General features: G+C 39.7%; 1 protein-coding gene across 1 annotated transcript; it reads right to left on the bottom strand.

The window, feature by feature from the left end:
- Positions 1–1,552: 1,552 nt before the first annotated feature.
- On the bottom strand, positions 1,553–19,781 carry cfap276 (cilia and flagella associated protein 276). Its single transcript, XM_072563165.1, has 5 exons — positions 19,598–19,781; positions 15,423–15,539; positions 9,457–9,569; positions 3,274–3,476; positions 1,553–1,763 (listed from the first exon to the last, which is right to left on the bottom strand). The coding sequence occupies exons 1-5, from the start codon at positions 19,676–19,678 to the stop codon at positions 1,693–1,695; spliced, it is 585 nt and encodes a 194-aa protein (XP_072419266.1). The 5' UTR covers positions 19,679–19,781; the 3' UTR covers positions 1,553–1,692.
- Between the last annotated feature and the right edge of the window lie 3,734 nt (positions 19,782–23,515).

Raw genomic sequence — 23,515 nt, 5'->3', positions numbered from 1 at the left:
TATTTTCTTAAATAACTTTATTGCTCATTACTTTTTAATTGTCATCTTTTAGCAATTTTTTAAAAATTGTCAATTAATTGCCTTACGTTTGGTTTTGCTCAACAGGTTTGTTTTCTTCATACCTTTTCTTTGAATTTTATTGTTAATATTATGCCAAACATTATATTTCTGAAATTTGCTCTGACTGCTTGAGTAAAAATGAATTGAAATATGAAGTCTTACACAAAAAGTTTGGACATCCTGCCTTGAGAAGTTAACATTACCCTGAGTGTCAAAATGCTCTGAGGTAGTCATCATGGTGGTTTACCAGTCTTCACCCACTTATGACAAGTGGGGTGCTGGGATCAGCAGTCCATAAAATCCAGATCTATAATACAGAGTGCATCTGATTTGTACAGGTCTGAAAATGTGCCTCTGATAATCAGATTTTTTTTAATGAGTATTGCTATTCTGCAGTTTTGACCTTTTGACCTTGCATTACATCATCAATAAACTTTATTTTTACCTGATGTTCTTCCTTGGTATGATCAGAAAGGAATAAATCTCCAAACATAAAACTATTTTTATAGCTTTCATCACATTAGATGCCGACATACTGAATCCTCTGTAATTGCATATTAAGGAATTATTCCAAATCAGAAATATTTTCCTGCTGAGATAGAGATTTTCTGTGGATTAATGCAAATTAAACTTAGCTTCATAACTTGCAATTTAGGTCTTAGAAAGCCAACCACTTCATGAAACTGAATGCCCTGTCTTGCTGTGATGCCGAAGATGATGAATTCCCCATCTGTCCTTTCAGATTTAGCCAGGTGATGAAAGCATATCTCTTCTATAACCCTAGCTGATATTCCAAAGATCACCACTGTTGCTTTTCTGCAAAAGATGATGGTGTCGATAACCACAAAGAGTGCATAGCAAACAAATGAGCAAAACTGCAGATCCACTTGCAGTAGGTCAAAGGCAGCCCTGTAGCTTCTCTGGTGAAGCATACTATTCCTCTAGGCATTATATCACTAACATTCCTATTAGCTGCTCTGCTTGAATATGTTGTTGGGATGGAGCTAATTTGTGGATGGCTAAGTTTCCCCTTAAATATTACCTGACTTTAGCCTAAATCATTTTCTCCTTTTCCAGTGCCATTATGACATCATACACAGAGAGAGATTGTCATAACTACCTCTGCGAAGTGCTGACTCTGAATATGGATTGGGAACTCTTAAAGTTCAAAACCTCTTCAATTATATAGCCATAGATTTTAATTTCTCTATAAGCAAAAACAATGAAACACAGAATGGCCTGTTGGTAACATATGTAAATAGGTGCACTCTGCAGTTGATGTGTGTTTTGTATGAAGAATTAAAGAGCATGGGGAAATGCAACAGGAGTGATGTCATGGTTGAAACCTGTGAAGATAGTTATGTCCGATATTACATCTGTACTAAGTTATTCGTCCCCATTGTGAACCAAAACTATGCTATGAATCGCATCCTCAAACACATTAAGGTAAAGATTATACAACACAACAGTTTGAGCTTTCTTATTGCAATTATTTAATTCTCTTATCTTGAAAAGACCTTATTTCAGGTGCAACTTCACAATATCAGTGCTGCATCTTCCTTATCTCTCAGGGTCTTGTTGAAGATGGAAAACAGAGTCAATCAGAATCTTAATGGAGAAATGTCAACCAATTCAGTTCATATAGAAGCCACCATCAAATTTTCTAGAATATCCTCGGTTGGTAGCAGCTGTGTGTTGGCTTCCTGTGAAGAGAAGTAAACAAAATTTGTTACATTCAGTGTAAAGAACACAGTATCTTTCCCAAACCATTTTTTTTCTGTTCTCTTTTGAAGGTCATGACTCTAAAGGCTCAGTACTGTTCATCTCTAGGACATAAGTGTGAGTCTCAGCAGTGAATGGCAGAATCATATTCCATTCTGGCTTAGTTTTGAGCAGCAATGAAAGTCAGAGCTTCCTAGCATATGTTATTCAGTAATACAATAAGGAAAGCTTTTGTATTCTTTGGATCCCTTGTTGCTGCATTGCCATAACTTCACTGGAAATGAAACAAAAATGAGGCATTCAACAAGTTTTTGGTGAACATAAGAGCAGGAGTAGGCCATTTGCTCTAACATTGAAGAAGATCATGGTTAATCTTCTATCACTTGGTACATTAACTTACTAGACATCTTTACTAGCTGGTGCAGTAAAGAAGTTTGTTGGAAGAGTAGAGTAGAAATGAGTCAAGGCAAATCTGAGGCAAAGTGTTAAGTCATCCAGACCTCAGCAGTGAGACTGGATCTGTATCTAAATTAGGAGAAGCAACAAGAGGCTGGTGGACAGGATTCGAATGCATAAATCCCATGAAGCTCCTAGTAAAGGAATAATCCCAGCATTGAGATAGGTTCCCAGAACAAGATAGTGACAAAACTTCACAGTTAATACTAAAGTGCCACAACATGGTGGGGGGGGGGTCTTATCCTCACCTGTTAGCCTCAATGCCCAATCCACATCTTTAAATAAAAGGCCCACCAGATACAACTTGGGTGTCCTTTCGCTCCCCTTAGAAGAACACAGTGAAATGAAGAGTTGTGAAAAGGAAGTGTGACATTTGGAGGTAATGTCTAATTGGTGAATATATCTGTGCATCTGGTTTCCACCAAATGGTCAGGGTTAAACCCACAGCTTCCATTTTGAGTTCAGTCCAAATTTTCTTGCACTAATGCCAATGGCTACAAATTAAAGTCTCTAATAATCCCATGATTTGATGTGGGATGGCATAAGATAATATTGGATTATCTTAGGTTTACTTAATAAAATTAAATGTTAAAATTTAGAGTTATTGTCACTTCCTCTTGCTTTAGGTACTTAGAAATGCTTCTTACTAGGCAATATTAAAAAACTTTACATAAAAGGCCCAAAACAACGAAGCATCACATAGAAGTGTACCATTTCCTGATATTTGTTAATACCACTTTATATATGCAGAGTACATGACAACGCTCATTTGATTTGTTTCACCACCAACACCACCACCCCCCTCCCCCCCCCCGCCCAATCAGAATGAAATCAACCTTTGCATACTGAAATTCGATATGCATCCAATTTCTAGTTCCATTTCAAATAAATAAGTATTAAAGGTTTGGAAATTCCAGGCACAATGAAGTCCAACACGAGCAGTTAAACTTGCAGTTGGTACACATTGCAGCAAAAAGTGCATGCATATTTATTTTAATTAAAGTCTGATCGTGCATTGCAGAACTGATTTCTTACTTATTGTTCCATGAATGCTATGAATGGGTAATTTTTCCGGTGACATCCATTGTTTCGGTGGAGGTCTTTCACATAAATAGTTAGCTCTGGTGTCTGGCTCTTCAGGTGCACAGCCACAAATATCTTTCTGCACTGAATCCTTTGCCATTTTCCGGCGAAAGATATCTTCTGGAAGTTGGTCATCCATGCCCAGCCAACAGCCCCTGTAAATAATTTAGAAAATGCAGCAAGTAATTAAGTTATATGTTCACATAGGTTATTTATCATTCCCTTAAATATTTTTGATTAGTTGGAGCATTTCTAGAGTCAGCAACATCACTCCAGCCAATAGTGATTCCAAAGACTCCTGACTCCCTGGAAACAGATTGCATAATATCCAGTCTGTTCCACTCTTGCTTTGTTTAAATTTATATCCCCCTCTTCTCACCAATATCTTAAACCACAAGAGTGTATTCATTGTCACCTTGACCAACTCTTTAATTATTTGATAGATCTTTATCAAGTCACATCTGTCCAAGAAGTTAGGACAACCAGCTCCTTAAGCATTTCTAAGTAGGCAAGAGTATTAAGGATTGCTGTAGATCTCCTCTAGGCCTTTTCCAAGGCTAGAGCATCATTAACCATATTAGGGAAACAAAGCTGTACGGGACTTCAGTGCAGTCAAACCTGCAACCTATAAAATAACAGAATATTATAGTATAATTTATTCTGAATGCTTCTATTAATACAACCTAAAATTGCCATATTCTCCACAGTTTTCCAGTTAACACAACAGGAAAGGCTATTACAATGGTATGGAATAGGTCTACCGGATTGTTACCAGGAATTAAACATTCCTGTTATAAGCAGGGATTGTAAAAATTGGACTGTTCTCTCCAGAATTTGAAAGGTTATAAAATGGATTGAAAAGTGTGGCACTGGAAAAGCACAGCATGTCAGGCAGCATCCAAGGAGCAGGAGAGTTGACGTTTTTGGCAGAAGCCCTTAATCAGGAATGCACAAAGCGTCAACTCATCTGCTCCTCGGATGCTGCCTGACCTGCTGTGCTCTTCCAACACCACACTTTCCGACTGTGACTCTGCAACATCTGCAGTCCTCACTTTAACCAAGGTTATAGAATGGCCAATTAATGTTTTCAAGATCATGAGAGGCTTTGGTATAGATGGAGAAATATTATTGGTGAGCAGATCAATGTCAAGGGTTTTGTTTCAAAATCATTAGTAAAAAACATCTGTGGGGAGATGAAGATTGGATTCCCTACAGTGTGGAAACAGGCCCTTTGGCCCAACAAGTCCACACCAAGCCTCCAAAGAGTAACTCACCCAGACCTATTTCCCTCTGACTAATGCACCTAACATAAGGACAATTTGACATGGCCAATTCACCTGACCAGCACATCTTTGGATTGTGGGAGGAAACTGGAGCACCCATAGGAAACCCACAAAGACATGGAGAGAATATGCAAACTCCACACAGACCATCAACCGAGGCTAAAATCGAACCTGGGTCCCTGGTGCTGTGAAGCAGCAGTGCTCACCACTAAGCCACCATACCACCCCAAAAAAAACTTTTTTGTTTGCTTAGAGTTGCTGGGATCTAAAATTATCAACATAAAAGATGGTGAAAGCTGATTGCACAGATAATTTTAGAAGGGTACTGGACAAAGAAACAAAAAGTGTGTATATGGTACTAAGCGTGATTGCTCTTTTCTAAGGGCCAACATGGGATAGTGGGCCTCCTACATTGAAAATGTTTAAAGTTCGATATTTCAATTGTATCCTTTAGTAACAGGTGCACAATGATACTTGTCTTCTTTTTATTTGCAAACGTCTATGTGAATATTTTTGGTATAGGTACAAACTAAAACAAAGTGAGAAAAAGGAAAATGTGGTAAACATAGATTGAGGAAGTTAAAACATAGAAAGAAGAAAAGTGCAGGCTGCTCTGTGTGGTAAAACTTTAAAAATGGATTTAAAATGACCTTGCAAAACATATTTGAGTTCTGTTTCGATAATAATATGGTGCTGAAGGTATTTTTGTCTATATTGCTATCAATATTTACATCAGAATCACAATGTGTGTGTGGTTCTACTGTCTTGGATGAAATCTCCTTCAAACAAATTGGCACTGAGCCAAAATATAATTTACATTTTGGACAATTTGTTGTTGATATCGATCTTGAAGATTGGTTTATTGTGCAATAATTGCAATGAACTATTGCAATGAAAAGTTAGTTTTGTTCATTGGGGTAACTTTTCTCACAGGGTATGGCGAATCTGGCCTGAATCTTACCAGAAATTTATTTATCCACTACTTTTGTTGAGTTTCATTGAGTGTGTCTCTCACTAACGTTTAGCACGTTTTCCCAGTATTTTATGTGCTTTATTAACTATGTATCACACCCCTCTGATGCTAGCCCCACTCTCCTATTCACCATAGCTAAAAGCAGGTACTTCAGGATTGTCCAGGGTTCCTGCTTATTAAACCGTTTTTTTTCCTTCTAGATGCTGGGGATAGCAACAGTTCCTGGGAATAGTGGAACAAGAGCAAAGCCCATGATGTTGCAGATGCCCCAAGAGTACAAGACGGAAAAAAGAAGTGTTGAAGTGAAGCACTAATTAGGGATTCTTTAGTTAGCAGAATAGCCAGGCATTACATGGACCATCAATGTGACTCCATAATGGCATGTTGCCCTGGTCTTAAGAGTTAAAAACATCACAAAATGGCTGTCCAATATTCTTCTTGGTGAGGGCAAACAGCCAGAGGATGTGTTCTGTATTGATTGTGATGAAATCACCTAAGTGCACTTCATAGAATATGAGATCCCTGATTGGGGCTGTTAATCTGATCCAGTCAGGGAGCCCTGGCTGATCGATATTAACAGGAGTGTTGGACATTCTGTTCATTCTGACAGCTGGCTCTGAGGGAGCTGGATCAGTGCCAATGACTCTCCATATGGAAACAAAGGTGACGGGATGCCAGTCTCTATGGAGTTATTTCATGGTCCACATTGCTATTAATGACTGAGATTGGATGTGAGATGTGGTCGTGCAATCAAAATTTAGGGATTTAGGTATAAAATTAACAAGATAAACCTCTAAAGTAGTAATTTTCAGGTTACTCCAAGTGAGTACAAAAATAAGATACAATAAATGAATGTATGGTTGGAAAGAAGGTGCAAAAGAAAGGTCTTCAGATTTCTGTCACACTGGGACTGGGTCTGAGGAATCTTGTACTAGTGTAAGTCACTTGCGCATGAACAGAACTGAGACTGTTCCTTGTAGGGTTTTTACTAGTGCTTTGAATAGGTTCAATCATGTGCTTTTACAGTATGCATTGAATCTCTAATTCCATTTGCACTTGTTTCTCTGGGCTCATCCAATAAGAATGCTGCTTTATTGGTTCTGACTGTCCTATACCCATATCGTGCCTTGCTAATGTAATATATCCAGGTGCATCTCTACAGGTTACCTTTTACTTTCTAAGTAGTTCTACTAGATCCTCTCATTGTCCTATATTTTTGCAAATTTGCCAACCAAATTTTGTCCGGCAACAGTAATACATAGTAAAGATAACAAAATAATTATGAAAGGGGGGAGAAACAGTGCACAGTGACCAGATTTAGACCAACAGCCAAATTCTCACTAATAATGGGAGTGCAATTAGGAAGATAATAGTTATGACAGTGGCAGCAGATAGCCCTTTTAGTATTGAGTATGTGAAAGGAACCATGCAGTAATATAGAAAATGATGCACAAAATTTTGGAAGATTAGTAAAGCTATAAATTCTCATCTGCTTGAGTGTTGGCTGTCCATACTAAGAATTAGCTCCAGGTGTCTGGAGGATACAATGCATATTGTTAGTTTGTGATAGAATGCTAAAGCTCCATTGGTAATAAGTGACCAGCCCTGGACTGGGACAGAGCTTCACTTAGCTCCAATTTACCAGAGCATTTGAATGCATTTTCAGGCAAGCAGAAAGGCTCTCACTGACGTTTAAGTCTCAGAAAGAACTCATTGTGTCTTGAGATTATAGGGCAAGGTCATTGAAAATTCATTTCAGTCTGGAAGATATGCTTTATTCTGAGAGAGTGAGGTTAAAGGATATTAAGACTTGAAGAAGGTTATTAGTACAAATAGAAAAATGTAACAGTTATATTGCATGGGACCAGACTGTTTGGTTACACTCTTCAAGGCTGGTTGGTATGAACTACAAATGTTCAGTTTCTGAAGGAGTTTTAGAAAATAATGAGGAGCCAGGTACCTCTCATACCGAAATGTTGCACAGCTATGAGAACCAAGCTGCCACAATTGGCAACTGTCTGAAAATGGACTGATCAGTTCCAATAATGAGAATGAGGCCATTGGTCCCAAAAGGCAATTTCCAAAAGTGGGTACTAGAGTCAAATGTTTACCAGAAGGGGCTAGCCAAAGGATAAATGTGACTGTTATAAGTAGAGCAAGGAAGGCCACTGGAAAATATAAAAACTGGATGAATACAGAGCACGAAGGGCAGGAGGTTTGGTCCATTGTTTGGTAGCGTGAAGATTAAAGACAAGAAAATGCAAGATAGGCTTAAACAGTGGGTCTGGGAGTAAATATATCCCTCGAAAAAGATCACAAACCATTGAAAGGAATCTTATTAATACTAGAGGAAAGTCAAACAGAACTAGTCCAGAAACAAACGGAAAGCAAGATAGAGGATGTGGATGTGGCCTATAAGATGCAGCAGGAGTTTATTACTTCTCAGTAAAGTCTATCATATTAATGTTAGTCTACCCTTAGTTAAAAGTAGACTATGCCAAATTGTACTAACACCATGAGAGGCATCTTTCAGGCATTCATATGATGTACATGGATGTTTTTTTCTGGAGTGGAAGCAGTGAGTTTGAAAATGTTGTCATAAATGAATGTAAAACAGAATTCAAAATTGGAAGTCAGGCTTTTAAATTCATTGGATTGAAATCAGGCCAAATGGATAAAATATCACTTTGCATCAGCAATCTTATTTGGAAAATATTAGTCCCATGGCTATTTATCAAAGTAGGGCCTCAAAAAAAAATTCAATTACTTCCAAACCTGAAATAGAGGAATGATGATATCAGTTTTAAAATATGAGAGTTAAGTACAACTGTGAAAAATCCGAAAGTGAAAGATATTGTTCAGGTGAACAAAGGTTTGAAAACAATTTTTAAAAACACACAATGTTTTGAAATTCCCACCATTGGTAGATCCAGGAACATGAAATTTATTGATTTTGTGAATGTTTCTTGAGCAAGTCTCTGTGTTGGGTTATTATGCACAGGAGGGATTATAAATTTTCTTGTGGGGAAAGGAGTTATATGTTGGCATTTAGCTTGGGAAGCTAAAAGATCATACAAGCAGTAAAAAGTAGTTTAAAAAAACTTTCAGTTAGGCAATTGATATGGCACTTTTGTGAATAGATAGTGATCAGTAGAGTGTGGTTAATTGAAGTACAGCTTTCATTAAAAGTATGGCCTTGGACTCTGTTCAAAAACATTCATCTTCTCGTGTATAACAGCCTGGACGGAGCAGACAGGGAGAAACTGTTCCTGCCCTTCAGAGAATTGAGACCCCAGGGTCATAGATTTAAGGTGATTTGCAAAAGAAGTAAGTGTAAGGTGCAAGAAAACATTTTCACATGGTGAATTCTTTGGAGATAGAATACATTGCCTGGAAGCATGGTTAGGAGAGTTCAATTGAGGAACTTGAAACAAAATTTGATATTAATTTAAAAATAAAAAGTGTGCAGATTTATGGGAATGACAGGAGAATGGCAATAAATCAAAATCAGAGAACCAGTATAGACATGACAAGCCAAATGAACTCTCTTTGCACCATAACAGTGATGCTGAGGTTAATCTATGTATTTCTTTTGGTTAGTTTGCAGTGCAAATTAACCAGATTTATCTTTACATTCATTATTGTGAAGAACAGTTTTGTTTATGCAGTAACTTGGCAAAGTGGCACTGACTTTCAAGATTTTTTTAAGGACCTTCATAAAGTGTTGCAAATTCTATTTTTCCTGGAATAATAGATACAAAAGTGTAAGAGTTAATCTAATACCATTGTTAACCTGATTACAAATCCCTATGTTGCAATTACAATTTTTGTTTCTTTTGGTTAATGTTTGAATTACAAACTAATGTAAATTGTACTCACCTCTGAGGATCACAGGTTACTTTTTGCAGAAGTACCTCATTCTTATGTTTCAAGAAATCCCCTGAATGATTATAAACAGAACTAAGATGGAGATCCAGACTGTCTTTCGGTGCCTTTTAGAACAATAAACACACAAATTAAATCAGTAGCTTGACTCCAAACTTTAGAAGTGTTGAGTTTTTTTAAAAAAAGCTTTTACTTCAATTTTGTTTAAGGCATTTTCTGCCTCATTAGGCTAATTACCCTATTACTCTGCTTCATAATTATTTGGAGATATTCAGGGGGTTATCTTAACTGACTGCAAGTACCATTTATCCTCTTCAAACAAAGCAGAGAATAAAATAATTAAAATCTTATTGTGTCAAGACCCTGTCCTCATGCATTCTCTCAAGACTTCTGTTGCTTCCAGCATGCCAGATTGCAACTATAACACGCAAGTATTAAGCTAATTTGAAAAGGATGTGGGAGTAATATGATTTCAGCTCTGGCATGCCTTTTCTTTCTTTGTACTGGGTAGGCATCCATTAAACAGTAAACAGCAGATGGCTAATCTATTATAATTGTTGCTACTACTACAGCTATCAGACTTCTCTCTCTGTACCAGGTACAAGGCCTTAAGCTGCCAGCCTCTCAGATACATGAGCTGATTTAAATGGTTTAAATTTACAAATACAGGAGAGTTTTCAGTTTTGGTCAAGCAGACTTCATTTTGTTTATATATTCAGAGGATCTGGCAGCATTCATTGCTCATCACTAGTTGCCCTTGAGCCGATGGTGGCAAGCAGCCTTCCTGAACTGCTGCAGTCCATTTACAGTAGGTATATGCATAGTACTGTTACAGAGTTCCAGGAGTTTGGCCAACAAACTGTGAAGGAATAGCGTTAGATAAGTGACTTAGAGGGGAACTTGGAGATGGTGGTGTTACCATTATTTGCTACCCATGTCCTTCCAATTAGTGATCATGAGTTTGGAAGATGCTGTCTTGCAGGCTTGTTGAATTTTTAGGGCACATCTTGTAGATGGTACACATTGCTGCTGCTGTGTATCAGTGCTGGATAGAATACATGTTTGGGTGTTCAAGGTTTGTGTAGAGATTTGTAGCCCGGGTGTCAGTTGCCGTGGTTATGGGTATGCTTGCTGAGCTGGGAAGTTGATTTGCAGATGTTTTGTCCCCTGTCTAGATAACATCTTCAGTGTTTTGCAGCTCCAACAATAGTCAAGCAACTTGACTTCATCCATGACAAAGATGTGTGTTTGATTAGTATCATATCCCCAAATATGTGGCTGTGGGCATGTTTGCCAAGCTGGGAAGTTGATTTGCAGATGTTTCATCCCTTGAGTAGGTGACATCTTCAGTGTTTTGGAGCCTCTTGTGATGTGCTGCTATACCGTGTTTTCTGGAATTTATTTGGTTCCATTCCTGCTGATTCCAGTTGCCGGTTTAAATCGTTTGTTGTGGTAGGTCACATCGACCTAGACCCAATATTCCAGCTGCTAAAATGAGCTACCAGAACCGGCAACTGGAAGCAGCAGGAACAGAACCAAATATATTCCAGAAGACACAGTACAACAGCGCTTCACAGGAGGCTACAAAGCATTGAAGATGTCACCTAGACAGGGGATGAAACATCTGCAAATCAACTTCCCAGCTTGGCAAACATGCCCACAGCCACATATTTGGGGATATGATACTAATCAAACACATATCTTTGCCATGAATGAAATCAAGTTGCTTGACTATTGTTGGAGCTGCATTCCTCCATCAAGTAGGGAGTATTCAAGCACACTCCTGACTTGTGTCTTGTAGATGGTGAATGAGCCTTGGGGAGTCAGGAGGTGAGTTACTCGCTCCCAATGCCTAACCTTTGACCTCCTCTTGCTCGGTTAAGTTTCTGGGCAATGGTAATCTCTGGGACGTTCATAGTCAGGGATTCAAAAATGGTAATATGACTGAATGTTAAGTGACAATGGTTAGATTCTTTCTTGTAGTAGAAGGTCATTTCCTGGCACTTGTATCGCATAAATGTTACTTGACAGTTATGAATCTGGCCTAGCTATCATCCAGATATTTCTGAATTTAACCGTAAACTGCTTCAATATCTGAGGAGTCATCAATGGTACTGAACATTGTACATCATTACCAAACATCTCCACTTTTAAACTTAGGACTGCTGGAAGATCACTGATGAAGTAGCTGAAGATGATTAGACATAGGGCACTGCCCTGACAAACTCCTGCAAGGGTGACCTGGAGTTCTGATGACTGATCTCCAACAAATGCAGCCTTTACACTAGGTATGACTCGAAACAGTGGCAAGATTTCTCTCTGATTCTAATTCTGACAGGGCCCCTTGATGGCACACCCGGTCACATGCGGCCTTATGTCAATGGTAGTCGCTCTCACCTCACCTCGACTGTCCTCTGCTCACTTGTGTGCATGTGAATGGGCAATTGGAAGATATTTCTCCTTGATATTCAATCATAAACCCAATAACAGAAGAATGTTCAGTTCTCTGAAGTGCTAACATGATTTTCTACTTGGCAGGCATTAAGATCTTTTAAAGGTAAGATATTCAACCAAAAAGACATTTCATGATTGCCAATATGGTAAAGCTGCATTTTCTCATAATAGCGATACAGATAAGAAGGATCCACAGAAATTGGTTTCATTTGATTCAAAATTATAAGCCCAAAAATATAAAACAATCAGTAATATATCTACAAATTTAATGGGTAACCAGGAATACATCTGGGCACTTGGCAATCCCTGAGGCTCGTCCAAACTATTTGTAGGCCAGCTGACCTTGACTGTTATTTTCATCCATCCATATAAATCCCATGCCTTATGAACCCTCACAAAATGAAAATCTAAACCTCCAGCAGAATAATTCCCAAGTCCAGTTTGTTGAGCTGGGATCTATTCTGGCACTGCATTCATGACTTAGGATTCAAAACTCTCACCTCGCAGTTTTAAGGTTCTACAGAAGTCTGAGTTAGAGGATGCAACAGCGCAGTACACTGTCTGCCTAAGCTTTTGGAGTCCTCACCACATGAGATACAGCAATATTCTGGAAATCCATATCTGGTATCAAGTAGCAACTCTGCAAAGTTGCTGATTTTCAGGAAAACAAATGGTATTCAAGTGACTGTCAAAACGACAAACGACAGACAAAAGTAGACATTGGGCCACTTCAAACTGATGCTGGAAGCCTAGTGATGGGAGATAAGGAAATAGCAGGAGAACTTAACAAGTACTGTGTGTCAGTTTTCACAGTGGAAGACAGGAGTAATATCCCAACAATTAAAGGGAGTCAGGAGGCTGAGTTGAGTATGGTTGTCATTACAAAAGAGATAGTGCTAGAAAAGCTAAAAAGTCTTAAAATTGATAAATCTCCTGGCCCCGATGGGATACATCCTAGAGTTCTGAGAGAGGTGGCTGAGGAAATAGCGGAGGCATTGGTTGAGATCTTTCAAGAGTCACTGGAGGCACGGAAAGTCCCGGATGATTGGAAGATCGCAGTTGTAACCCCATTGTTCAAGAAAGGATCAAGACAAAAGATGGAAAATTATAGGCCAATTAGCCTAACCTCGGTTGTTGGTAAAATTCTAGAATCCATCATTAAGGATGAGGTTTCTAAATTCTTAGAAGAGCAGAGTCTGATTAGAACAAGTCAACATGGATTTACTAAGGGGAGGTCATGCCTGACAAACCTGTTGGTATTCTTTGAAGAGGTGACAAGCAGGTTAGACCAGGGAAACCCAGTGGATGTGGTCTATCTAGACTTCCAAAAGGCCTTTGATAAGATGCCACACGGGAGGCTGCTGAGCAAGGTGAGGGCCCATGGTGTTCGAGGTGAGTTACTGGGATGGATTGAGGATTGGCTGTCTGACAGAAGGCAGAGAGTTGGGATAAAAGGTTCTTTTTCAGAATGGAAGCCGGTGACGAGCGGTGTCCCACAGGGTTCAGTGTTGAGGCCACAGCTGTTCGCATTATATATTAATGATCTGGATGAAGGGACTGGGGGCATTCTAGCGAAGTTTGCCAATGATATGAAGACAGGTGGACAGGCAGGTAGTACTGAGGAAGTGGGGAAGCTGCAGAAGGATCTAGACAGTTTGGGAGAGTGGTCCAGGAAATGGCTGATGGAATTCAACATGAACAAATGCGAGGTCTTGCACTTTGGCAAAAAGAATAAAAGCACAGACTACTTTCTAAACGGTGAGAAAATTCGTAAAGCCAAAGTACAAAGGGATCTGGGAGTGCTAGTCGAGGATTCTCTAAAGGTCAACATGCAGGTTGAGTCTGTGATTAAGAAAGCGAATGCGATGTTGTCACTTATCTCAAGAGGGTTGGAATATAAAAACACCATTGTGCTACTGAGACTTTATAAAGCTCTGGTTAGGCCCCATTTGGAGTACTGTGTCCAGTTTTGGTCCCCACACCTTAGGAAGGACATACAGGCACTGGAACGTGTCCAGCGGAGATTCACACGGATGATCCCTGGAATGGTAGGTCTAACATATCAGGAACGGCTGAGGATCTTGGGATTGTATTCATTGGAGTTTAGAAGATTAAGGGGAGACTTAATAGAGACGTACAAGATAATACATGGCTTGGAAAGGGTGGATGCTAGGAAATTGTTTCCGTTAGGTGAGGAGACTACGACCCGTGGACACAGCCTTAGAATTAGAGGGGGTAAATTCAGAACAGAAATGCGGAGACATTTCTTCAGCCAGAGAGTGGTGGGCCTGTGGAATTCATTGCCGCAGAGTGCAGTGGAGGCCGGGACGCTAAATGTCTTCAAGGCAGAGATTGATAGATTCTTGTTGTCTCGGGGAATTAAGGGCTACGGGGAGAATGCGGGTAAGTGGAGTTGAAGTGCTCAGCAGCCATGATTGAATGGCGGAGTGGACTCGATGGGCCGAATGGCCTTACTTCCACTCCTTTGTCTTATGGTCTTATGGTCTTAAAACCCAGAGAAATGTCTATTTCTTGGCCACAGTGGCTTGGATAGACAGCCAGCACCACCATGGCACTCAAAGATATATACTTTAATTTGTTCATGGGATGTGTATGGCATTGGCTAGTCCAGTGTTTATTACTTATTCTTATTTGTAGTTTGGTCACCAAACTATTCAAGATGTGGAGGTGTTTTATTAAATAGGACAAGACTGTTCCCTTACATTACAGGATACTGAGTGGATGACTTTCAATGGACTGAATACAAATTGGTGTTATGAGCAATCTTCCAGATGAGATTAACTTTACAGATGGCAGCAAGTCACTGACAAATAGAGAATCACCTGTCTTTTTTTATTCTCATATGGGATGTTGGGTATTGTTGGCAAGACCAGCATTTGTTGCCCATCCCTGGTTGCTCTTCAATTAATAATCTCAGTTGGTCATTTCAAGGATAGTTATGAGTCACATACATTATTGTGAGTCTGGAGTCACACATCGGCCAGATCAGAGAAGGATGGCAGTTTTCTTTACCGAAAGAATGAATATGTGCTAATGACACTAATAAACCAGATTGGATTTTACAACAATGACTACATGGTTTCCGCAGATCAGCTTTTAATTCCAGACTTTGTTGAATTCAAATTTCAAATCTGAACCCAGCCCCCCAGAACTTTACTGAAAATGTGTTGCTGGAAAAGCGCAGCAGGTCAGGCACCATCCAAGGAGCAGGAGAATCAACGTTTCGGGCATGAGCCCTTCTTCAGGAACCTGAAGAAGGGCTCATGCCCGAAACGTCGACTCTCCTGCTCCTTGGATGCTGGCTGACCGGCTGCGCTTTTCCAGCAACACATTTTCAGCTCTCATCTCCAGCATCTGCAGTCTTCACTTTCTCCCCAGGACATTAGTCTGGAACTCTGGATTATTAATGCATATTCTCACAATATCATGCTACATGGCTGTTATGTTGTATTACTGTATAGTTAATGTATTCTATAATCTTATACCTTGGGATTATAGAGGAAAATTCCTTTGTTTGCACTTGCCACAGTCACTGTTGCGTTGAGTCGATTCCATGGATCTTGCTGTTGTGCTAAATGAGTTGGTTTGAGATACTGAGGAACCTGTATTAAAATGAGAACGCAAAACCAAAGGAAGATCAGAACATTACCCTTTAATATGTTTGCTGATTTAGGAACCATAGGGGTTTTTATTGAGGTGGGTGGATGCACTTTCCTTTCAGAATTAGAAACGGGTTTGAAACCAGCTCAGTTTGCTGGATTAAATGCCACCTGTCAAGTAAAATGCCTCCAGCAAAATCTAAATTTTATAAGTAAAATGACTTTTGGCAATTTAACCAATTCTTAGCCAAAGGTCTTTTAATTAACCTAAATTATGAGAAAAATGAATTGAATTAAGATGATTGTATTTTCATCAGTAAATCTAATTATACTTGTCCAGCATGATGGACTATAGCTGGCAGAATACTGATCCTTTCACACTAAACAAACTGCATGCACATTTTAAAATACATACCAAAGTCGTACATGAACAGTTCAAACTGAATTGGTTAGATAGGGCAGGTCATAGAGTCATAGAGATGTACAGCACAGAAACAGACCTTTTGGTCCAACCCCTCCATGCCGACCAGTTATCCCAACCCAATCTAGTCCCACCTGCCAGAACCCAGCCCATATCCCTCCAAACCCTTTCTATTCATATAGCCATCCAAATGCCTTTTAAATGTTGCAATTGTACCAGCCTCCACCACTTCCTCTGGTAGCTCATTCCATACAGGTACCACCCTCTGTGTGAAAAAGTTTCCCCGCAGGTCTATTTTATATCTTTCCCCTCTCACCCTAAACCTATGCCCTCCAGTTCTGGACTCCCTGACCTCAGGGAAAAGAGTTTGCCTATTTACCCTATCCATGCCCCTCATAATTTTGTAATTCTATGAGGTCACCCCTCATCCTCCGACGCTGCAGGGAAAATAGCCCCAGCCTGTTTAGCCTCCCCCTATAGCTCAAATCCTCCAACCCTGGCAACATCATTGTAAATCTTTTCTGAACACTTTCAAGTTTCACAACATCTTTCCGACAAGAGACCAGGATTGCATGCAATATTCCAACAGTGGCCTAACCAATGTCCTGTACAGCCGCAACATGACCTCCCAATTCCTGTACTCAATACTCTGACCTATAAATGAAAGCATACCAAACACCGCCTTCACTATCCTATCTACCTGTGACTCCATTTTCAAGGAGCTATGAACCTGCACTCCAAGGTCTCTTTGTTCAGTAACACTCCCTCGGACCTTACCACTAAGTGTATAAGTCCTGCTAAGATTTGCTTTCCCAAAATGCAGCACCTCGCATTTATCTCAATTAAACTCCATCTGTCACTTCTCAGCCCATTGGCACATCTGATCAAGATCCTGTTGTAATCTGAGGTAACCCTCTTCGCTGTCCACTACACCTCCAATTTTGGTGTCATCTGCAAACTTACTAACTGTACCTCTTATGCTCGCATACAAATCATTTACGTAAATGACAAAAAGTAGAGGACCTAGCACCGATCCTTGTGGCACTCCACTGGTCACAGGCCTCCATTCTGAAAAACAACCCTCCACCACCACCCTCTGTCTTCTACCTTTGAGCCAGTTCTGTATCTAAAATGCCTAGTTCTCCCTGTATTCCGTGAGATCTCACCTTGCTAATCAGTCTCCCATGGGGAACCTTGTCAAAACGCCATACTGAAGTCCATGTAGATCACATCCACCACTCTGCCCTCATCAATCCTCTTTGTTACTTCCTCAAAAAACTCAATCAAGTTTGTGAGATATGATTTCCCATGCACAAAGCCATGTTGACTATCCCTAATCAGTCCTTGCCTTTCCAAATATATGTACAACCTGTCCCTCAGGATTCCTTCCAACAACTTGCCCACCACTGATGTCAGGCTCACTGGTCTATAGTTCCCTCGCTTGTCCTTACCACCCTTCTTAAACAGTGGCACCACATTTGCCAACCTCCAGTCTTCCGGCACCTCACCTATGACTACCGATGATACAAATATCTCAGCCAGAGGCCCAGCAATCACTTTTCTAGCTTCCCACAGAGTTCTAGGGTACACCTGATCAGGTCCTGGGGATTTATCCACCTGTACTGTATTCATTCTAACTAAATACGTAAAATTACTGCAATAAGATTTAAAATACATTCCTTGAATACATTGAGGCAGAGGTAGATTGATGCTTGTTCAGAAAGGGGTGGATTGGTAATCAGGAAAAGGTAGGAATGCAGATTTGAGCTTAAAATCAGATCAACCACGATCTTCTTGAATGGCAGATCAGGCTTGAGGGACTGAGTAGCCTGACCCTGATTCAAGTGTTTGTTTGTATTTATTTATAACAGGTTTAAAATAATGGCAGGACTTTATTTGTATGATTTTTAATATTATGTTTCATTCTTTTCCTGAAATGGCTCCTATCTCTTCAAAGAACTCCAGTAAATTTAGACAAGGTGTAAAATTGGTATATTATTTAAATAGTGAAAGACTGCAAAATTCAATGGTACAGAGGGAGCTGGCTGCCTTTCTACTTGAATCCCAAAAAGATTAGAATGCAGCTACAATAAGTGATCAGGAAGGGAAATGGAAATGCTGTTTATCGCAAGGAGAACGTAACATAAAGGTGAGGAAGTTTTGTGACAATTGCATTGAGTATTACACATCTGGCGAATTGTGTACAATTAGGTCCGCTTAATTGAGCAAGTATGTACTGGTATTTAAAGCAGAAAGTCCACTTGACTGATTACTGTAGTGAAGCAGTTATGGGAAAAGTTCAAGCAAGTTGGGCGTGTATTCATCGGAGTTTAGAAGAAGAGGCAGTCACAACTAGATGTGGAGTGGCTCCCCTTTATTCAACTAGTTGGCACAATAAAAATTTTGAGTTTTTCTGACATTGACTCTATCATAGCTCAATTAAAATGCAGTTCCCCAGTTCAAAATGAAGGAGCCATTGCCAACCTCTGTCCATAAATGAAAGGCAAGATTTTTTTTAATAAAACCAAGAAAAATAATAGAATGTGATGTCAAACAAACATAGGAATATAGTTTAAAAGGAGACATGAAGTTGAAGATTTTTGTCTTGCATCTTCAGGATTGGTACACAAGAAAACAAATTTTGAGAGGAAACACCAATTCATACTTGGTATGGAAACGAAGCAGAAACTGTTGTCATCAAACTGAAGTAAAATGGCTGAAACTGTTAGAAATAAAAAGGAAAGATTCATGTTTATATAACATGTTTTGCAGACATCAGACATCTCAACGCATCTATTCGTCAATGAAGCACTTTCTAAGTGTAGTTGCTGTTGTAAGGTAGGAAATGAAGTAGCCAAATAACTCTCTCTACAGTAGGCTGATCATGACGCGGTAATTAGTTTTGGATTAAGGAATAAATATTAGCAATAACACCCAGATAAATCCCCTGCTCTTCTTCAAAAAAGTGCCATGCAATCTTTTGCATCCAGCTAAGCAGTCAGATGGGACCACCATTTATTGTCTCATCCAAGAGGCAACACTACCTCAGTAGGACAACGGAATGCTGTACGGTACTACAGCATTGACATTTGTACACAAATCCTGGAGCAGGCCTTGCATCCAGAACGTCTTGATTCATAAGCAAGAGTGCCACCCACTAAATATTTGCTGAACTCCTGGAATAGCTCCGGAAGGATTTGCTTAAAATGTAAATCCTGAGTTCAACCTTGATGCTCGGGAACTGTTCGATAAACTGTTTTCCAGTCCGTAAATTGATTAAAAATGTCAGGCCTCTGCATGCATTTTCCGCGTTAAGTCATGTTCTTTTATTCGGTGCACTGCTGCACATTACAGAAGTTAATAAACAGGCAAGTATCAATGGACTGCAACCATGTGGGAATCTCCAGAGAAAACAAAACGAAATGTGGCGCAAATTTTACAGATATCTGTAGTGTAGCAACCACGCCTATTTCGTGCTGTAATCAAAAACACAAGAAGTTGATAAAATGTTTAAGTTATTTCAACGGAATTAGTAAAATGCTCCAATTATGTCAGAAAACTGAGAAATCCGAAATCAGGCGTGAGGAGCAAAATTGCAAAGTGCGAGTCAATGATGTCAACGCCAATGTTGTTGCAATACCTGCGTGTCCTTTTTCTGACCTCTGAAATCATCATCATTTTCATATCTGGGAAAAGGGAATGGGTCTCGCGTTTCTGGCATTTTTTTCTTCAGCGAGGTAGCGTCTGCGTTCTGAGGGCAACAAATCTCCCTGACTTCGTGCAGTTGCGATGAGATTTGTGTATCGTGGTACAATCGTTGCTAGGTGATCATGTTTCAGAATCTCTATGGTTACCACGCTGATATTGTCTTTGCTGCCTTCTAGTGAATGCTGCGAGGAATTTCTGACCGTAATTTTGGACACTAAAGGACCAGAAAATACCACTGTAAATCTATAGAATCTTGTATCTTATCAACCACACAGTGAATCAAACCAAAAATACTGTTCTGTCCCCGTATCCTCCTCCGTTTACGGTATTTATCCGTTATTTCCTTCAGCGATATAATGGCTTTTTGCCCCCTCTTATTTCGTGTGGCGGAACCTCTAATGCTTTTAAACATCTGTCTGACGATAATGCCCAAGAGCTTTTTCTTATTTCCTCGATGAATGATCCCAAGGAGTCGAGTACCGAGAATTATCAAGATAAATGCATGGCTGAAAGATTGGTATTGGTTCCAATTCATGGGGCACTGGCACCAGTAAAGTGGGAGAAAGGATTGCTCATTGGGATAGGCTTCACTTGGTTCAGGCTGGGACCACTATCCTGGCGGGGAATTGTATAACTCGGGCTGTACCCGGGGGTTAAACCAATTGGTGGTGGTTGGGGGTGGGGCATGGCAGCGGGGAGGGGCAGTGTGCTGAGTTCAATTGAAGAAAATGTAAAAAAAAATCAATAAAGCAACAGGAAAGCAAAGGGGCGAGGTAGTGAAGAGAAGAGTGATCAAGTGTGACAGGAAAGAGTATAAAATATACAGAGAAGAATGCAGTGGAAATTAGAACCAGATAGATTAACAATGGTAAAATGTCAAAGCTTAAGTCTCTTGATCTGAATGCACATAGTATTTGTAGTAAGATAGATGATTGGACAGCTTTAAAATTTGATAACTATTATGGAGACATAGTTACAGAGTAACCAAGACTGGGAACTCAATTTTCAAAAGGTGTTCAACTTCACAGAAAAATTAGCAAACTGCAAAAGGAGGTGGGATAGTCAAGGGGAAAAGTCAAAGGGAGGAGTTATCTATAAGCCCCTGAAAAGTTGCCTCTCTGTAAGCACAATGTATAAATTGGGAAATCATTGAGGTATATAAGAAGAGCACTACAGTTGTCATGGATGATTTCAATATGCATATTGATTAGACAAATCAGATGGATAAGGATGATATGAAAGACCATTTTTTAGAGTTTGTCAGGGATTGCTTCTTAGAGCAGTAACTACCCTAGAACCTTTTATATCTAGTAGTGCATAATAAGTGATTAATAATAGGATTAATAAGACATCTTGTGCCATGAGGGTAGCAATGACAACAAGGTTGTCCATCACATCTCGGTGTCCATGTACATAGATCCTTGAGAGTTGCCATCCAGGTTGATAGGGTTATTAGGTAGGCATACGGTGTGTTAGCTTTTATTGGTAGAGGGTTGAGTTTGGGAGCTATAAGGTCATGTTACAGCTGTACAAAACTTGAGTGCGGCCGCACTTGGAGTATTGCGTACAGTTCTGGTCACCAGAATATAGGAAGGATGTGGAAGCTTTGGAAAGGGTTCAGAGGAGATTTACTAGGATGTTGACTGCTATGGAGGGAAGATCTTATGAGGAAGGCTGAGGGACTTGAGGCAGTTTTTATTGGAGAGAAGAAGGTTGTGAGATGACATAATTGAGATATATAAGATAATCAGAGGGTTAGATCAGGTGGGCAGTGAGAGCCTTTTTCCTCGGATGGTGATGGCTAGCATGAGGGGACATAGCTTTAAATTGAGGGGTAATAGATATAGGACAGATGTCAGGGGTAGTTTATTTACTCAGAGAGTAGTAGGGGCATGGAATGCACTGCCTGCAACAGTAGTAGGCTCACCAGCTTTAAAAGCATTTAATGGTCATTGGATAAACATATGGATAAAAATGGAATAGTGTAGGTTCAATGGGCTTCAGATTGGTTCCACAGGTCGGCACAACATTGAGGGCCAAAGAGCCTTCATTGCGCTGTAATGTTCTATGTTCTAAGGTTGAACTTCAAGTTCAGTTTTGGGGTAATCAACTTGGGTCTTAGACCAGTATCGTCAACATAAATTAGGGCAATTTCAAAAGGAAGAAGAAAGAGTTATTTAAATTAGGATGGAAAAATAGATTAATGGGAGAGTCGATGGATGAGCAACGGCAGATATTCAAATAGGTATTTCATACTGCTCAGCAAACATTTATTCCAATTGAAGAGAACTCACTGAGAAAGATGTAGAGAGTGTGGTGCTGGAAAACCACAGCAGGTCAGGCAGCATCCAAGGATCAGGAAAATCAACGTTTCGCGCATAAGCCCTTCATTAGGAATTCCAGCACCACCGTCTTGACTCTGATCTCCCGCATCTGCAGTCCTTACTTTCTCCTCACTGAGAAAGATGATCCATCTGTGGTTAATAAAAGAGGTCAAGGAGAGTATCCAGTCAAAAGTTATGACATATAAAGAGCCAAAAAAATATTGTTAGGTTGCAGGATTGCAAGTTCTTTTTAGGGATGAACAGTCGATGACTAAAACGCTAATAAAGAGGAAGACAATTTATGATGAAAATAAATTGTAAAACAAGAAACAAACAGCAAGAGCTTTTGTTGGTATATAAAAAGCAAGTGAGTAGCTGAACTAAGTGTGGGACCTTGGAGGTATTTGGAGTTTTGGAAGGGATCCAATATGGTGCCACGTAAAAGGTTATTGCACAAAATAGGAGCTTACAGTATTGGGGTTAATGTATTAACATAGATTGAAGTTTCGTTAACACCGAAGGCAGAGAGTTGGGAATAACGGATCTTTCTCATGCCTAGGGCCTCAGTTATTTCCAAATTTTATTAATGGTTTGGAGGCGTGATCAGAAAATAACGTATCCAGGTTTGCTGATGATACACAAAAATAGGTGTAAGGGCACATTGTGATAAGGACATAAGGAATCTGCAAGGGGATTTGGATCAGTTGAGTGGGCAAAAAAATTAGCAGATGGAGTTTATTGTAGGGAAGGCAGAGTATTATCTAAATGGAGAGAAACACCAAAAGATGCAGCAGAGAGCTCTGGATGTTCATGCGCATGAAACTCGAAATGTTATCATGCAGTTGCAGCAAGTAAAGGAAGGCAAATCGAACTTTCATCTTTATTGCTAAGGGATTGGAGGTTAAAATGAGGAAGTCTTGTTGCAATTATACAGACATTGGTGAGGCTGTACCTAAAACACTGTGTACAGTTTAAGGCCCTGTAATTTACAAACTATGTACTGGTGTTGAAGTCTGTTCAAAAGAGTTTCAATAGGATGATACAAAAACAGAAAGTGCTGGAGAAGGATTGGCAGCAATTGTAAAAGGAATTCCACAGTTAATATTTCAAGTCCAGTGAGCCTTCGTCAGTTCTGAAATGTTAAATCTATATTTTTCTCACCACAAATGATGCCAGATCAGTTGAGTTTTTCCAGCATTTTCTGTTTTCATTTCAGTCTCGAGCATCTGCTGTTCTCTGTTTTAATTCACTAGGCTGACTCCTGGGGTGAAGAGATTGACGTATCAAGAATGGCAAAACAGGTTAGACCTTTATTAATTACCATTTAGAAGAAGGAGAGGTAATCTAAACATACAAGATGCTGAGGAGGCTTGAAAGGCTGGATCTGAGAAGATGTTTCCAATAGTGGAGAATATCAAATTAAGGGACCTGGTTAAAGAATAAGGGGAGATGCATTTCTTCTCCCATAGGGCAATGAATGTCTGGAATTCCCTACCCTGTAGAGTTGTGGTGACTATATCACAGCA

Source organism: Chiloscyllium punctatum, chromosome 45, assembly GCF_047496795.1.
Source record: "Chiloscyllium punctatum isolate Juve2018m chromosome 45, sChiPun1.3, whole genome shotgun sequence".
Lineage (NCBI taxonomy): Eukaryota > Metazoa > Chordata > Chondrichthyes > Orectolobiformes > Hemiscylliidae > Chiloscyllium > Chiloscyllium punctatum.
The sequence above is the reverse complement of the archived record's forward strand: the minus strand, read 5'-3'. Positions and strand labels throughout refer to the sequence as shown.

Excerpts from the sequence above, each read along its gene's own strand:
- cfap276 (XM_072563165.1), bottom strand. The coding sequence starts at position 19,678 with ATGCCAGAAACGCGAGACCCATTCCCTTTTCCCAGATATGAAAATGAT. Across the intron at positions 9,570-15,422 it reads TTTTCCTCTATAATCCCAAG|GCACCGAAAGACAGTCTGGA; the intron begins GTATAAGATTAT and ends TTGTTCTAAAAG. Across the intron at positions 3,477-9,456 it reads GTAACCTGTGATCCTCAGAG|GGGCTGTTGGCTGGGCATGG; the intron begins GTGAGTACAATT and ends AATTATTTACAG.